At 45.4% G+C, this 16,232-nt stretch overlaps 1 protein-coding gene across 1 annotated transcript in view; it reads left to right on the forward strand.

The window, feature by feature from the left end:
- Positions 1-1,796: 1,796 nt before the first annotated feature.
- Positions 1,797-16,232, forward strand: part of LOC136536824 (uncharacterized) — a 68,693-nt gene continuing 54,257 nt past the window's right edge. The window contains exons 1-2 of the mRNA XM_066528988.1: positions 1,797-2,001; positions 3,331-3,416. Of these exons, the coding sequence (XP_066385085.1) occupies positions 1,797-2,001; positions 3,331-3,416 (291 nt within the window). The remainder of the gene's footprint in view (positions 2,002-3,330; positions 3,417-16,232) is intronic.

Consider the following 16,232-nt stretch of genomic DNA (forward strand, 5'->3'; position numbering starts at 1 on the left):
TTTGTAGATCCATTTGTACTAAACAGTCGATTTGTTTGCATGTTATATCATTTCTCGTTAGATTCATTGGCTCAATGCTTTACACTGGTAATACTCACCTAGCTGATGATTTTACTCAAATCTACATGTATTGTACTTATCAACATAAAATCAATCATGATCCACGGGCTTTATAGTCCATAACAGTGATTTCTTCATGTATCGGCCGTTTAGTCGATTTTTCCCATCTGGCTGCTCCTAAAGCGGCACAGTTGAAACTGTCTGGGCAAAATCGACATGTTCCACCTTAAATTATGGATAAACTTTCTCTCCTTGTCAATTGTAGGTCAAATTGACTGGCACGACTCGGGAGGAATTCGTAGGGTCAGCTAGCCTTATGATTGAAGCCAAGCAGATCTCTGGGCTCATCCTAAGCAGATCCTTTCAGCTTGCTGTGTGCTCGGCGCATCGACACATTTTTGCGCCGACACCGGGGAAGCCTCCTCTAGCCACGGTGGTGATGGCAAGTGCCACAGCAAGGTTTCTTCAGAGAAGAAGAAGGTCGACCCTGACACCTAGCGGCATTGTGGGAAGACAAACCATTGGGCAAAGGAGTGCCCAAATCGCAAGCAGGAGAAGAAGGCTAAGGCTCATTTAGCGTAGGTTGATGAGGATGATGAGGCCACTCTCTTGATGGCAACGTTTTGTGCACTGCATGACATTGAGGCCAAGGAGAAGGGAGAGGTGATGGCGGTGGAAGGGCACGGCAAGGCTCTGAAGGCTATCAACCTCAACGAACCGTGCACCCAAGTCCACCTCGGACATGTGGGCAGCGAGTAGGAGCAACAGTGGTACCTGGAGTCTAGTGCTACCAACCACATGACGGGCTCCAAGAAGCCTTCTCTGAGCTCGAGGGCAACATGACTAGCATGGTAAAGTTCGGTGATGGCTTAAGGGTGGCGATCCGAGGGCGTGACACCATCATCTTCAGGTGCTAGAATGGTGAGCACCGCGCGCTAATGGATATATATTACATCCAGCAGCTACGTTCAAGCATCATCAGCATTGGCCAGCTAGATGAGCGCAACAATGAGGTAAAGATCAAGGACGACATCCTTAGGATCAGGGACCAGGAGCAGTGCCTTCTTGCTAAGGTGAATAGGTCCTAGAACTGACTGTACCTGCTCGACTTGAAGGTGGAGCAGCCAGTGTGCCTGGCAGCATGGCACACCGAGGAGCCATGGCCGTGGCATGCCTAGTTTGGCCATCTCAGCTTCGACGTGCTTGGTCAGCTAGAGAAGATGGTCCGAGGGCTACCCTACATCAAGCACGTAGGCGAGCTATGTGATAGTTGCTTGACCAAAAAGTAGAGGAGGCTACCATTCCCAAAGGCAGCCAAGTATCATGCGGTGGATGCTCTCGAGCTCATCCACAACGATCTCTATGGGCCAACCACACCAGCCACATACGGTGGACGACAATACCTCCTCCTGCTCATGGATGATTGCAGTCGCTATATGTGGCTGCAACTCCTGACGAGTAAGGATGAGGCAGTGGAGGCGATCAAGAAGTTCAAGTCATGCATGGAGGTAGAGAGCAACAAGAAGCTACGCGTGCTGCAGACTGATCGCGGTGGCGAATTCACTTCGGTGGAGTTCGCTGGGTACTGAGCGGATTAGGGTATGCTGCGACACCACACCACGCCATACTCACCACAGCAGAATGGCATGGTGGAGCGGCGAAACCAAATGGTGGTCGGTATGGCTCAATCCATGATGAAGGCCAAGAGCATGCTGGCAAGATTCTAGGGTGAGGCGATGACCACGGCGGTGTTCATCCTCAACCGCGCGCCCACAAAGGCCCTGAAGGGTGTGATGCCGTTTGAAGCTTGGTATGGGTGCAAGCCGAGTGTGTCCTTCCTCAAGACATTTGGCTGCATTGGCCACATCAAGAAGACGAAGCTGGTCCTCACCAAGCTAGAGGATAGGAGCACACCGATGGTGCTCCTAGGCTACGAGGAAGGTACAAAGGCATACCAGCTCTATGACCCACGCGGAGGCAAGGTGATTATCTTGCGTGACGTCATGTTCGATGAGAAGGCGGCCTAGGACTAGGACAGCCCGGGCATGGGGGAAGCTGGTGGCTTCACTAGCACCTTCGTCGTCGAGCACTTGGTCATCCATGGTGGTGGAGACACTGGAGATGAGGTGCTGACCACACTAGCAACAGAGCCGACCATTCTGGGAGCGGTGCCAAGCACTCCAAGAGTGGTGCCGAGCGGTCCTACAGTGGTGCCGACTAGTCCAAGATGGGTGCCAAACACTTCCGTAGTGGTGCCAGCGGTCCTGTAGCGGTGTCGACCACTCCAGGACAGGTGTTGAACGCTCCCACAGCGGTGCTGAGAGGTCTTGCAGTGGTGCTGACCACTCCAAGACTGGTGCTGAGCCCTCCACTCTAGGAGTGGTGACAAGTGGTCCAAGAATAGTGCCAAGCACTATAGCCGGGGTGCCGAGCAATGCAGGTGCTGTGCTGACCACTCCGGCGTAATAGGGGACTCCATCAACATAGATCAAGTTCGCCTCACCTCCAAGCGACATCACCGAGTTCGTGGATGCCTTCCACGACAGTGAGGAGGTGCAGTTCCGCAGGCTAGTCGACATCATCAGCGGCGCAGGGTCCTTAGTCCTGGTGGGTCAGTTGCTCCATGACTCAGAGCTGCTTCTCGTTAGTGCAGAGGAAGCACCCATGTTCGCGCTGGCCGAGCATGATGCAAATTGGCGATGGGCGATGCTGGAGGAGATGAAGGCAATCGAGGAAAACGAGACTTAGGAGCTCATCGATCCACCTCCAGGATGCCATCTGATCGGCCTGAAGTGGGTGTACAAGGTCAGGCGAGATGAGCGTGACGCCATTGTCAAGCACAAGGCATGCCTCATTGCCTGAGGCTTTGTCCAGCGCTAGGGCATTGACTTTGAGGAAGTCTTTGCACCGATAGCGCGCATAGAGTCTATCCGACTACTACTAGCTTTGGCAGCAGTGAAGGACTGGCATGTCCATAATCTAGACATAAAATTGTCCTTCCTCAACGATGAGCTGACAGAGACGGTCTTCATCAGAAAACCTCCGGGTTTTGCCATCAAGGGAGTGGAGCACAGGGTGCTCCAACTGCGCAAGGCACTCTATGGGCTGCGGTAGGCCCCGCGAGCGTGTAATGCCAAGCTTGATGCCACGCTAGGAGAGCTTGGGTTCACGTAGTGCACAATAGAGCACGAGCTCTAAACGCACGGGGGAAGGAGGAGCTCATCGTCGGCGTGTATGTGGATGACTTGATCATCACTGGCACACGTGCAGAGGACACCGACAGCTTCAAGCATGAGATGATGGCTCTTTTTCAAATGAGTGATCTCGACGCGGTCTCCTACTACCTCGGCATCGAGGTGAGACATTAGAAGGAGGTGCTCATGTTCGGTCAGAGTGCGTATGCCTTGAAGTTGTTGGAGCGGAGTGTCATGGCGGAGTGCAAGTCGTGCTTGACTCCGATGGAGGAGCGGCTAAAGATAGATGCAACACTCTACCAGAACATCGTCGGTGGTCTACGCTACGTAGTCCATACAAGGCCGGACATTGCGTTCGCCGTGGGCTACGTCAGCCACTTCATGGAGGATCCTCGAGAGGATCATTGGGCCATGGTGAAGCAGCTGCTGTGCTACGTAAGGGGATGGTGGATCAGGTGATCATCTATTCCAAGACTAGCGGAAGTGGGTTGCAGCTCACTGTGTTCAGCGATGCCGATATGGCGAGGGACATCGACGGACGGCGGAGCACTTCTGGCGTGCTCGTCTTCCTTGGGTCGGCTGCAATCTCATGGTTGTTGCCGAAACAGAAGGTGGTGGAGCTGTCCATGTGCGAGGCAGATTACATGGCGGCGGCCACAGCGACGTGCGAAGTTGTGTGGTTGCGCCGGCTGCTGGGCAAGCTGACCGGTGTGGAAGCTCACCCACCAGCACTGGTGGTAGACAAGCAGCCCGCCATCACCCTTCCGAAGAATCTAGTTCTCCATGATCGGAGCAGACACATCAACGTCAGGCCGAGCCAAATCAGCACAGTTCATTCAAGGAGTTTCTGGACACAAAGCCGCCGATTTTCAAGGTGGCTGAGGAACCACTGTAGGCCGATGAGTGGCTGAATACCATCGAGCAGAAATTTCGTCTGCTAAGGGTCACCGAGCACCTGAAAGCAGAATATGCTTCTCATCAATTGCAAGGACCAGCAGGAATCTGGTGGACGCACTTTCTGTCGTCTCTGCCTGCTAATGCGAGAGTGACATGGGAACAATTCAAGATGGCTTTTAGGGGACACCATATTCCCCCGGGCCTGATGCGCATGAAAGCAGCAGAATTTATGAGGCTCACTCAGGGAACCAAGTCACTCACAGAATATATGCACGCATTCAACAACTTGTCAAGATATGCTCCAAGTTTCGTGGATACTGAAGAGAAAAAGATTGAGAGTTTCAAGCGAGGTCTGGGTACCAAATTAATGAAGACTATGGCAAACTCCCGATGTGCCACGTACAATGAGTTTATTAGTGATGCCTTGACCCAAGAAAATCACAACAACATGCATGCAGTTGCTAAAGGTCGCAAGAGGGCCTATGAGGCCGGTGCATCTGGATCTTTCCAGTCAAAAGCGCCTATCACAGCTAGGCCACAATTCCGTCCACCTGCACCCAAGTTCAGGCCTCCACCACCGAAAGCTCAGAATAACAGGCCACAGAAACCATTTCGTAAGGCGTTCACTATTGCCTTACCAAAAGGAAATGGCAATCAGGACAGCTCCACTGGATTCAAAAGTAATCAACCTTGTTTCAACTGCAACCAACTGGGTCATTGGTCCAAGGAGTGCCCCCACCCCAAGAGGAATGGCAACCCAAATCAGAACAATCAGAGGCAGGTGAATGCCAGGGCACGTCAGGGACAAGTGCACTATACCGCTGTGGAGGAGGTGCCCGCCGGAGAAGTTGTCACGGCTGGTATGTTTCTCGTCAACAAGCATCCCGCTGTTGTTTTATTTGATTCGGGAGCTTCTCATTCATTTATGAGTCAAGCATTTGCATCTAGACTTGATCAAGAAATAATTGAAGTAAGCAAAGGGGGTTTTAACATAAGTTCAGCAGGGGGAACTGTTACTACCAAAAAGATAGTCAAAAATGTACTCATTCTGATCCAAGGGAGGGAGTACACCACAGATTTGATAATATTGCCGGGATTGTCGATAGGTGTAATCTTAGGCATGAATTGGATGAAGTATCATGGTGCTCTTATAGACACTAGCACCCGTACTATCATGTTGTGAGAACCCACGGGAGGGAATGCTTTTCTAGTTCCACTCTCCCGCGATTTCGAACCCCAACATTTAGCCTGTGCTATCCAAGCCACCACCATATGTGATATTCCCGTGGTTTGTGAGTTTCCGGATGTATTTCCAGAAGAATTACCAGGTCTACCACCGGATAGGGACATGGAATTTAAGATTGAATTAGTGCCAGGTACCGCACCCCTATCCAGAAGGCCCTATAGAATGCCACCCAATGAGTTAGCAGAACTCAAGGTTCAATTGCAAGATCTATTGGACAAAGGTCTTATCCAGCCTAGCTCATCTCCGTGGGGATGTCCAGCATTGTTTGTGAAAAAGAAGGATAAGTCACTGAGGATGTGTGTAGATTACAGACCACTCAATGCTGTGACCATCAAGAACAAATATCCGTTACCCCGCATCGACATCTTGTTCGATCAGCTAGCAAAGGCAAAAGTATTCTCCAAAATTGACTTAAGATCAGGTTACCATCAGATAAAGATCAGACCGGAGGATATACCTAAAACGGCTTTCTCTACTAGGTACGGCTTATACGAGTATTTGGTTATGTCTTTCGGACTAACAAATGCTCCAGCCTATTTCATGTACCTAATGAACTCGGTATTCATGCCCGAACTAGATAAGTTCGTGGTCGTGTTTATCGATGACATATTGATTTACTCAGAAGATGAGTCAGATCATGAAGAACACCTGAGGATTGTCCTATCCAGACTCAGAGAACATAAGCTGTATGCCAAGTTTAGCAAATGTGAATTTTGGATGAGCAAAGTGCCTTTCTTAGGTCACATTTTGTCCAGAGATGGAATCTCAGTAGACCCATCAAAAGTACAGGAGGTCATGGATTAGAAAGCCCCAACTTCAGTGCATGAAGTTCGGAGTTTCCTAGGGTTAGCAGGATACTATCGTCGGTTTATTCCAGATTTCTCAAAAATAGCTAAGCCTATGACCAGACTACTTCAGAAAGATGAGAAGTACAAGTGGACATCAGAATGTGAAATAGCTTTTCACACCCTCAGAACTTTGTTGACTACAGCACCTGTGCTAGCACAACCAGACATTGAAAAGCCTTTTGATGTATTTTGTGATGCATCAGGAATAGGTTTGGGATGTGTACTTATGCAAGAAGGGAGAGTAATTGCATATGCCTCTCGGCAACTGAGAAAACATGAAGTCAACTACCCTACACATGATTTGGAACTTGCAGCCGTTGTCCATGCATTAAAGATATGGAGACATTACTTGTTGGGCAATGTATGTCATATCTATACTGACCACAAAAGCCTCAAGTATATCTTTACCCAGCCAGAACTGAACATGAGACAACGAAGATGGTTGGAATTGATTAAGGACTATAATTTGGAAGTGCATTACCATCCGGGTAAAGCTAATGTAGTAGCCGATGCACTTAGTCGAAAGTCCCATTGCAACACTATGGAAGCACTATTGGAAGATGGATTCAACTTGCTACATCCTGCGGTACTACACAATATCACAATCAGTTGTTCGCTTGAAGGCAAAATCATAGAGCTACAGCAGGCTGATGTAGGAATAAGTCATATCAAGAGAAAAATGCAAGAGCAAGAAACCAAACATTTTAGATTGGACGAAAGAGGTGTATTATGGTTTGAGGACCGACTAGTGGTGCCAAAAGACCGTGAGCTAAGGAATCAAATTTTAGAAGAAGCTCACTCGTCCAAATTGTCTATCCACCCGGGTAGTAGTAAAATGTATCAAGATCTAAGAAACCATTTTTGGTGGACTAAGATGAAGAAAGAGATCGCAGCCTATGTTGCTAGGTGCGATAACTGCAGCAGAGTGAAAGCCGTCCATATGAAAACCGCTGGATTACTTCAGCCATTGCCTATTCCAGGATGGAAATGGGAGGAAATCAGCATGGACTTTATCACAGGCCTTCCAACAATGCCCCAAGGTCACGATTCAATCTGGGTCATTGTTGATCGTCTCACAAAGTCAGCCCATTTTGTACCAGTTCACACAACATATCACGCGGGTAAATACTCTGAGTTATATGTTTCACAGATCGTGAAATTGCATGGAGTACCCAGGACCATAATCTCAGATAGAGGACCACAGTTCATAGCTCGTTTCTGGGAGCACTTACACCAAGCTTTGGGAACCAAGCTAATAAGAAGTTCAGCTTATCATCCGCAAACGTCAGGATAGACAGAGCGAGTGAACCAAATCCTAGAAGATTTACTTAGGGCTTGTGTTATATCTTCAAAAGGTTCATGGGAGAAATGGTTGCCTTTAGCTGAATTCTCCTATAACAACAGTTATCAAGCGAGTATCAAAATGGCTCCATTTGAAGCCTTGTATGGCAGAAAGTGCAGAACTCCATTGAATTGGATTGAGCCCGGTGAAAGGAGATATTTTGGTATTGATTTTGTCAATGAAGCCGAAGAACAAGTACGTATCATCCAACAACACATGAAAGCAGCTCAATCAAGACAGAAGAGTTATGCCGATAGAAGAAGAAGACCACTAACTTTTGAAGTAGGTGACTATGTGTACTTGAGAGTATCGCCCATGAAAGGTGTGAAGAGATTTGGGATGAAAAAGAAGCTTTCACCAAGATATGTAGGGCCATACAAAATATTGGAACGAAAAGGAAATGTTGCATATAAGCTACAACTACCACCAGAGATGAGTGCAATCTTTGATGTGTTCCATGTGTCTCAGCTAAAGAAATGTCTTCGAGTACCGGAAGAAGCTATTGCACCCACCAACGTGCAGCTCCAATCGGATCTAACCTATGAAGAAAAGCCAATTCAAGTATTAGAAGTGATGGAGAGAGTGACAAGGAGTAAGATTATTAAGTTCTATAAGGTGGTGTGGAACAATCATAGTGAACAAGATGCTACATGGGAAAGAGAAGATTACCTGCAAGAAGTTTACCCCGCCTTTTTCCAAGAATGGTAGGTCTTGCAAATCTCGGGATGAGATTTTTATAAGGGGGAGGGGCTGTAACACCTCGGGTGTTAGCCTTGCATAACTTGACTTGCATAAAATGAGCATGAGCATCAAGCATTCATAAATCATCATTTACAATTGAAACATTTGATCGAAACATATGAAACATTGCTTGTTATCTCATGTTTCTTGGAACATATGCATATGATCTTGTACAAATGAATGCAAGTGGGTAGTGCTAGTCACTAAAACACCTTAGCTGCACTAAGGTTAACAAGAGGAACCTTGTTCATGAAGGCCATATTTCATGATCAAGCATTTAAGTGATATTTCATGTGTTGACCTGAATAGCTATATGAGTGACTACTACATGAAATGCTTAAATGACCTTGCAAATTGTTTTAACATGCTTAGAGTATCATCATGAACAACTTTGGTATTTAGGGCTAGGGCTAGTTTGGTCATTTAGCCATGGTTTGAATGTGTATCATGATTTCAAAGTGACAAGTTTGACTAAAGTTGAACTAGGTGTTAGGGACCTTGCATGGAGGAGTTCACTAAAGCAAAGTTGTAGTGTTTGACGTAAGGAACAACTTTTATTTTTGGGTCTTGGACTGATTCAGCTCCCATCATGCTTGAATTGGACTCACAAAAATCAGCTTTTCACTGTTTTCAAACACTTCAAAAATTTTCTAAGTGTTTGCTCGACTGACAGCCTGACAGCCCTATCTTAGTGATGATATTACTCCGTCCCTGTTACGAATTAGAGCATGATCATTGAACAACAATTGTAGCTGATGCATAGGACTACGCAAGTCGTGTAGATTGTTTGCACGAAGGAGCCACCGATTAGCCGGTAAATCAATTTGAAAACACGCTGTCAGGCTTGACATCGGGACTTAACTGACGAACTGAATCGCGGCGTCATGGCCAACCGGCTTCAGACACCGCGCGCCACGTGGAGGTCTCCATGGCTGCGCGTCGCCTCTGCTCTGCCCAGGCAGGCCACGACGCGCCCGAATGCAGCCTTTAACTCGCCCACGCTCGCCCGCAACGCCCAGCGCCTGCATTTTCGTTTTCCCGGCTCCTCCTTCGCCGTTCGCAGCGCCCGCAAGCACAGCAGCAGCGCCGCCGTCGCCGTTGACGGCACCAACCCACGCCTAGCCACTCAATCGCCACCGCAACCTCTTCACCATCATCTCAGCGACTCACTGCGCCCGCCCGTGCCCGCTGACCACGCTCGGTAAGCTCCAGCCGCGTGCACAGGCTCGTCGGAGCTCTGCCGCTAGCTCCGTCACCATGGCCGGAGCGCCACAGTCCACCTCTCCATGCTTTAGCTAGCGCGCTAGGTCCGCCGTAGTACCCCAGTGCTCGTCTAAGCTTTAGGTCGAACAACCGTAGCCTCCACCGGCGTTTTGCCGTGGTCCAGCCTCGCCGCTCCGCCATTGCCGCCGCCGTCGTCCTTACCATCGACAATAGGGCCGGCCAAGTGGCTCAATAGATGCGCTAGGTCAAGTAGATCGCGTAGTGATGATGTCACCGCCGGCAACCTCGCCGTCGGCGAGCTCTGGCCGCGCAAGCACCGCGCAGCGCCGCTGCCCTGTTCCGTGTCACTGACGCGTGGGGTCCCCTGACCAGCGGGTCCCACCTGTCAGCGACAGTAGTAGTGTAGGCTAACTCATTTTGAATCCAGTTTTTGATTTGTTTTGTTATTTTTGTATCTTTAGTTTGGTAGCTCCTAAAATGTTGAAATAAATATGGTTGTGTTCCTTAGGAAGTGTAGTATTTAGGAAAAATATGTTCTTGGCTTCCACAGTAGAAATTTCTGGAGATTTAAATAAGGATTTCAAATGTGCTTTTGAATGCATTCAAATTTGTTTATTTTATATCTAGAGTTCCTGTGCTCCAAAAATTATGAAATTTTTGTGGTAAGCTAGTCTTAGCATATATGAGGTTGGATAAAAATTTGAGGACCAGTGCATGTGTAGATCTATAGTTATAGATTTTTCTTTTATAAATAGTTAATCCTTGCATGAATTTTTATAAATTATTTATGAGTCCAAAATTCATGAAATTTGTTGGAGGTGATACTAGTACCATATGGAGGTTAAGAAAAATAAGAAATCTGTTGCTTGACACTTTTCAATAGGATTTTCCATTTCTGATATTTCAAGCCTTGCTTCCTTATCATTTTTGTATAGGATGTTCTACTTAGCAAAATGACATGAAATTTTTATAGTAGTCCTTTGATAGCATTATTAAGGCTCTGTAAATTTTTGAGAATTTATTCAGCACATCTGATATATATTTATTATTTAACCTAGATATCTAAATAAAATAATAAAGGCAATTTAATAAATAGTTTGGGCTTTGCCATTATATTATCTTAACTATGTTTGGTATGCTTAAACTGTTGGTAGGTTCTAGGTTGTCAATTTGTGAATGATTACATGAAGTAGAGGTGTTATTACTTTATATTGCATGTTAAGTCATTTCCGGACTGATTCTAGAATATGATGAGTTGCATGTTGAAACTGATGTAGACTGTAAAAATGGTTAATAACAAAGTTGTAGAAAATTTGATAAGCTTTCCAGAAAGTCCAGGATCACTAGATTTGGAATTGTAGAACTCTAGTTATGAGTGAAACAAGTAGATACTGTTTATGGCATAGTCGATGCATTGTAGAAGTAGTTAAGTAGTAAGCGAGAAGAGATATGCACCTACTCAAACAACGCGATGCACTTGTTAACATTATGCATTCGTAATACTCATACCATACTCATGCATCTAGGATCGGAGGAAGAGATCACGTTGCTGGAATTCGAAGAAGCAGAGGAAGGGAACCCGCAGGAGGATCCGCAAGCCGTAGCTCCCGAAGGCGTGGAGCAGAACCCTGAAGAGCTTCCGGAGTGCCCTGACCATCGCCCTACTTCCTTTCTGCGAGGCAAGCCCTGGAGCATTATAAGTCTCCCAGTAATTTACAACTGTTTACTTACGTATTTATGATTGATGCATTAGGTTATAAGAGTTGAATGAAACCACTTGATGCATGTACATTCCTTGTCCAGAAATTACACCTTTAACCGGTATAGGTCCAGGATCGAATATATGCTTAGCCATGCTTAGACCGGTAGAAGTCGGGTGATTTCCTGTCACCTGCGAGATATAGGTGGATACCGGAGCACGATTGGTCATAATTGTCATTGTGGAAAAGAACCATGGTTAATGTAAATGGAGACCGGGCGGGATATCGATAGAAAAGCAACAAGGCATGGAGGTCTTGGGTGTGGATCTATCCCCGTCTGTGTCGATCAAGGACTGTACCGTTGTTGGAACTTCTGACAAGATTGAACACATGCCTCTCACTTAGCTGGCCAGATAACTCGTTCCGACCGCGAAGCCGAGTAATTCAACTCAGGCCGGGAATCATTCTGTTGTGCGCTCCTTCCGGGGAACGATCAGACTGAGCCCAAGGGCAGGTTTGGCCTGAGCATCCTGGCATCTGGTGTTCCAGATTGTGCGGCGCAGTACGAACCCGCGAAATGTGTACCGGAGTTGTACCAAAGGTGACCTAAGACTATCGTGGCTGATAGATCTGGGTTTGTGTTAGGAATAAATTCCCAGCTGGTGAAAATCGATTCGAATCGCCGTGTCTCCCGGATAGTGAGAAACTTGGCTAGCTCCAACATCGTAGTAACTGTGTTATGAAACATGATGGTTCAGATGAATATGGAATTACAATACCTGCTATGGTTATTATTGTATGATTCTAAATAATATACTACATGTTTGGCACAGGATAGTTGCTAATCTAGAAATGGATAGTTATAATTAACTTGATAAAGGAATCACAAGTGTACAGAGATTAATTGCCTTTTTCGCAAAAATGTTGTCAAGTTACGTCCACTTATACAGCCTTGCATAATCCTTGGAGTCGTTTTATTTCTGGTTCATGACGGGTAAGTCTAGCTGAGTACCTTCTCGTACTCAGGGTTTATTTTCCCATTGTTGCAGATGGCACTGTGTATCATGGTTATTGCAAGAGTTGCTTCTATCCCGCTGTGGATGAGGAGTAAGCCTTGGGCAGGCTTCCTTAGTAATTCCTATCTTTGCTTTTGTGGACCGTGATCTGGTTTGGCACTGTATTAAACTATGTTCGAAAACTTTATCTCGAACTTATTTGCTTCCGCTTTGTTTATCAAACTTGTTTTGTAATAACTTTTATTCGTACTCTGATGATGAAACGTATCTGTGAACTTTATGTAATATGTGGCATGTATGTTGAATCCTGTACGATCTTGGTTGTTGTAAATCGTTTATCGAGACCCGTCGTGGTACTCGACGGACTACCGGGTTTATATGAGTTCAAGTATGACAGTGCGACCGCTTGCGGATTGCCATTATACTTGTATTCTTATAAATTGGTCGGTTCTTCGGAGTGCCCTGACCATCGCCCTACTTCCTTTCTGCGAGGCAAGCCCCGGAGCATTATAAGTCTCCCAGTAATTTACAACTGTTTACTTACGTATTTATGATTGATGCATTAGGTTATAAGAGTTGAATGAAACCACTTGATGCATGTACATTCCTTGTCCAGAAATTACACCTTTAACCGGTATAGGTCCAGGATCGAATATATGCTTAGCCATGCTTAGACCGGTAGAAGTCGGGTGATTTCCTGTCACCTGCGAGATATAGGTGGATACCGGAGCACGATTGGTCATAATTGTCATTGTGGAAAAGAACCATGGTTAATGTAAATGGAGACCGGGCGGGATATCGATAGAAAAGCAACAAGGCATGGAGGTCTTGGGTGTGGATCTATCCCCGTCTGTGTCGATCAAGGACCGTACCGTTGTTGGAACTTCTGACAAGATTGAACGCATGCCTCTCACTTAGCTGGCCGGATAACTCGTTCCGACCGCGAAGCCGAGTAATTCAACTCAGGCCGGGAATCGTTCTGTTGTGCGCTCCTTCTGGGGAACGATCAGACTGAGCCCAAGGGCAGGTTTGGCCTGAGCATCCTGGCATCTGGTGTTCTAGATTGTGCGGCGCAGTACGAACCCGCGAAATGTGTACCGGAGTTGTACCAAAGGTGACCTAAGACTATCGTGGCTGATAGATCTGGGTTTGTGTTAGGAATAAATTCCCAGCTGGTGAAAATCGATTTGAATCGCCATCTCTCCCGGATAGTGAGAAACTTGGCTAGCTCCAACATCGTAGTAACTGTGTTATGAAACATGATGGTTCAGATGAATATGGAATTACAATACCTGCTATGGTTATTATTGTATGATTCTAAATAATATACTACATGTTTGGCACAGGATAGTTGCTAATCTAGAAATGGATAGTTATAATTAACTTGATAAAGGAATCACAAGTGTACAGAGATTAATTGCCTTTTTCGCAAAAATGTTGTCAAGTTACGTCCACTTATACAGCCTTGCATAATCCTTGGAGTCGTTTTATTTCTGGTTCATGACGGGTATAAGAATACAAGTATAATGGCAATCCGCAAGCGGTCGCACTGTCATACTTGAACTCATATAAACCCGGTAGTCCATCGAGTACCACGACGGGTCTTGATAAACGATTTACAACAACCAAGATCGTACAGGATTCAACATACATGCCACATATTACATAAAGTTCACAGATACGTTTCATCATCAGAGTACGAATAAAAGTTATTACAAAACAAGTTTGATAAACAAAGCGGAAGCAAATAAGTTCGAGATAAAGTTTTCGAACATAGTTTAATACAGTGCCAAACCAGATCACGGTCCACAAAAGCAAAGATAGGAATTACTAAGGAAGCCTGCCCAAGGCTTACTCCTCATCCACAGCGGGATAGAAGCAACTCTTGCAATAACCATGATACACAGTGCCATCTGCAACAATGGGAAAATAAACCCTGAGTACGAGAAGGTACTCAGCTAGACTTACCCGTCATGAACCAGAAATAAAACGACTCCAAGGATTATGCAAGGCTGTATAAGTGGACGTAACTTGACAACATTTTTGCGAAAAAGGCAATTAATCTTTGTACACTTGTGATTCCTTTATCAAGTTAATTATAACTATCCATTTCTAGATTAGCAACTATCCTGTGCCAAACTTGTAGTATATTATTTAGAATCATACAATAATAACCATAGCAGGTATTGTAATTCCATATTCATCTGAACCATCATGTTTCATAACACAGTTACTACGATGTTGGAGCTAGCCAAGTTTCTCACTATCCAGGAGAGACGGCGATTCGAATCGATTTTCACCAGCTGGGAATTTATTCCTAACACAAACCCAGATCTATCAGCCACGATAGTCTTAGGTCACCTTTGGTACAACTCCGGTACATATTTCGCGGGTTCGTACTGCGCCGCACAATCTAGAACACCAGATGCTAGGATGCTCAGGCCAAACCTGCCCTTGGGCTCAGTCTGATCGTTCCCCGGAAGGAGCGCACAACAAAACGATTCCCGGCCTGAGTTGAATTACTCGGCTTCGCGGTCGGAATGAGTTATCCGGCCAGCTAAGTGAGAGGCATGCGTTCAATCTTGTCAGAAGTTCCAACAATGGTACGGTCCTTGATCGACACAGATGGGGATAGATCCACACCCAAGACCTCCATGCCTTGTTGCTTTTCTATCGATATCCCGCCCGGTCTCCATTTACATTAACCATGGTTCTTTTCCACAATGACAATTATGACCAATCGTGCTCCGGTATCCACCTATATCTCGCAGGTGACAGGAAATCACCCGACTTCTACCGGTCTAAGCATGGCTAAGCATATATTCGATCCTGGACCTATACCGGTTAAAGGTGTAATTTCTGGACAAGGAATGTACATGCATCAAGTGGTTTCATTCAACTCTTATAACCTAATGCATCAATCATAAATACGTAAGTAAACAGTTGTAAATTACTGGGAGACTTATAATGCTCCGAGGCTTGCCTCGCAGAAAGGAAGTAGGGCGATGGTCAGGGCACTCCGGAAGCTCTTCAGGGTTCTGCTCCATGCCTTCGGGAGCTGCGGCTTGCGGATCCTCCTGCGGGTTCCCTTCCTCTGCTTCTTCGAATTCCAGCAACGTGATCTCTTCCTCCGATCCTAGATGCATGAGTATGGTATGAGTATTACGAATGCATAATGTTAACAAGTGCATCGCGTTGTTTGAGTAGGTGCATATCTCTTCTCGCTTACTACTTAACTACTTCTACAATGCATCGACTATGCCATAAATAGTATCTACTTGTTTCACTCATAACTGGAGTTCTACAAATCCAAATCTAGTGATCCTAGACTTTCTGGAAAGCTTATCAAATTTTCTACAACTTTGTTATTAACCATTTTTACAGTCTACATCAGTTTCAACATGCAACTCATCATATTCTAGAATCAGTCCGGAAATGACTTAACATGCAATATAAAGTAATAACACCTCTACTTCATGTAATCATTCACAAATTGACAACCTAGAACCTACCAACAGTTTAAGCATACCAAACATAGTTAAGATAATATAATGGCAAAGCCCAAACTATTTATTAAATTGCCTTTATTATTTTATTTAGATATCTAGGTTAAATAATAAATATATATCAGATGTGCTGAATAAATTCTCAAAAATTTACAGAGCCTTAATAATGCTATCAAAGGACTACTATAAAAATTTCATGTCATTTTGCTAAGTAGAACATCCTATACAAAAATGATAAGGAAGCAAGGCTTGAAATATCAGAAATGGAAAATCCTATTGAAAAGTGTCAAGCAACAGATTTCTTATTTTTCTTAACCTCCATATGGTACTAGTATCACCTCCAACAAATTTCATGAATTTTGGACTCATAAATAATTTATAAAAATTCATGCAAGGATTAACTATTTATAAAAGAAAAATCTATAACTATAGATCTACACATGCACTGGTCCTCAAAT

Source organism: Miscanthus floridulus, chromosome 2 (assembly GCF_019320115.1).
Source record: "Miscanthus floridulus cultivar M001 chromosome 2, ASM1932011v1, whole genome shotgun sequence".
Classification (NCBI taxonomy): domain Eukaryota; kingdom Viridiplantae; phylum Streptophyta; class Magnoliopsida; order Poales; family Poaceae; genus Miscanthus; species Miscanthus floridulus.